General features: G+C 35.4%; 1 protein-coding gene across 1 annotated transcript; it reads right to left on the reverse strand.

The window, feature by feature from the left end:
- Positions 1-268: 268 nt before the first annotated feature.
- Positions 269-1411, reverse strand: LOC131063439 (uncharacterized protein At1g66480). Its single transcript, XM_057997245.2, has 2 exons — positions 649-1411; positions 269-546 (listed from the first exon to the last, which is right to left on the reverse strand). The coding sequence occupies exons 1-2, from the start codon at positions 1261-1263 to the stop codon at positions 496-498; spliced, it is 666 nt and encodes a 221-aa protein (XP_057853228.1). The 5' UTR covers positions 1264-1411; the 3' UTR covers positions 269-495.
- Between the last annotated feature and the right edge of the window lie 553 nt (positions 1412-1964).

A 1964-nucleotide genomic window follows, 5' to 3' on the forward strand; every position in this document is an offset into this window, starting at 1 on the left:
CAAATGATTTCCACAATCTATACCATGAAAAAGAAGATGAAAACCATTAACTTGAACTTTGAAACAAAATAGAAATGTATCAAAGCCTAATGAAATGATAGATAATACTATAGACATATAATTTCCACTCTCCATGTGATAGCAAATAGTAATTAAAGTATCTTGAAAGAGAAAATTGATACGATTAATCTGACCTCTGAAACAAAATAGAAAAACATTAAATAAAATAAAACTCTCATTAGACACCACAGAAAATAATAGAAATGCAGTCAAACATATCTTGTCAAATAAAAAACCGTATTATTATATTCAATCCATCAATATGACTCCTTACAACCACAGACATCCAAATAAACCGGGTGTATAACTAAACTGTAAAAAATATTAACTAGACTATACAAAATTCAGTTGCATGGGCATTTCCTCCAAACTAAGATCTCTATAATGGCAGCAGTTTAATTGCACAAGATTTCAGCTCTCTGGGATTCTCATCCTTCAGTCAGCTTCTGCGTTTGGGACATCAGAAAGAAATCTCACCCTGTTTTTCTGCACAGAAAAATTCAAAGAAAACTCAGCCAAAAACCCATCAATTTCAAAAAATACAAATGAAAATCAATCTATACAAAGCTAAAAAGCAGGATTGATTACCACAGTTTTCGTGCAGGAACGGCGGGGCGTTTCAAAGCCCTCATTTATAACCAAATTGGAGCTACAAGACTCAATTTTTTTGGGTTCTGCGTCGTCAAGGCAGAGGTCCACAATCTTTGCGGCAGTTTCGGAACTGTTCTCGCTTTCCAGAGTTATTCGAGCCAGTTGCGCTTTGCTCACCCTCACTTTAACCCTAATGGATCCATCTTCCCCTCTCATGGGGGACGAATTCCCAGAAACTGCACAAGGAGAAGAACTAGAAGTAAGCCCAGTGATATCAGAGCTCGACCTCCGAGCCAAAAGCATGGCTTCCAGCCGCGACTGGGCGCTCATGTTGATCCCAGATCGAACCCTCCCGGGGCCATGAAAAGCCTCAATTTTGGGCATCTCGAGCAGAAAATAGAGCTGTTTGGGCATAAGCTGTGTGGATCCCTCCAGAGGCCTGGCTCGAACGCCCACATGACGAACAGCATCAGAGAGCAATATAACATGATTTGGGTAATCTTGCAGAAGCTGATCCACCGTTATGGGGACCTTAAATTTCAGAACTTCGCCATCCAATTTCATCACTTTCACCTGGCGCCCTGTTCTGGATGATGCAGCCGCGTTACCCATATCAGATTTTAACACCCAGAAGCAGAAAAAACCAGAGATCTGTGAGTAAGAAATTCTGTGGAAGAAGAAATACTATCGACCTCTCTTAAAAACTACAATGTGTGCTTTACATTTCAACCCTAAAATTTGGTCCTTCACTTGGTACATTTCGTTTATAATATTCTTAAACATGTGACATAGTTTACCGTCACATACTGATTTTAGTTGTTTTGATTGGTAGTTACGATATCATTGTAATCTCAATTATAAACATGTGACATAGTTTACCGTCACATACTGATTTTAGTTGTTTTGATTGGTAGTTACGATATCATTGTAATCTCTTGCTTTTAAAGCTTGGATAATGAAATTTGGCTTATCGTCACATGTGGTTCATAATAAAGATTAATGAAATATCTAATATACAATGTGTATTTTTAACATAATATTTCAATTTTTATTGGACATACATAATATGTTGTTTGTGGTTATTAATATTTTTTCATAGGTAAAGAAGTAGATGTATGATAGTCTTTTACACTTTTAATTATCTATATCTTTTAATGATGTATTAATTATATATTAAGTATTTTTTTTTTATGATGGATTATTGAATGTGATTTTTCTTTGAGTATACATAAATATAGTATGTTTATAGTTGACTTGTGTTTATCATATATTGAATGATCTCTTCTTGTTGAAAGTGATTTTCTTTTGGATAT

The sequence above is a fragment of the Cryptomeria japonica genome, chromosome 10 (assembly GCF_030272615.1).
Source record: "Cryptomeria japonica chromosome 10, Sugi_1.0, whole genome shotgun sequence".
NCBI classification, from domain to species: domain Eukaryota; kingdom Viridiplantae; phylum Streptophyta; class Pinopsida; order Cupressales; family Cupressaceae; genus Cryptomeria; species Cryptomeria japonica.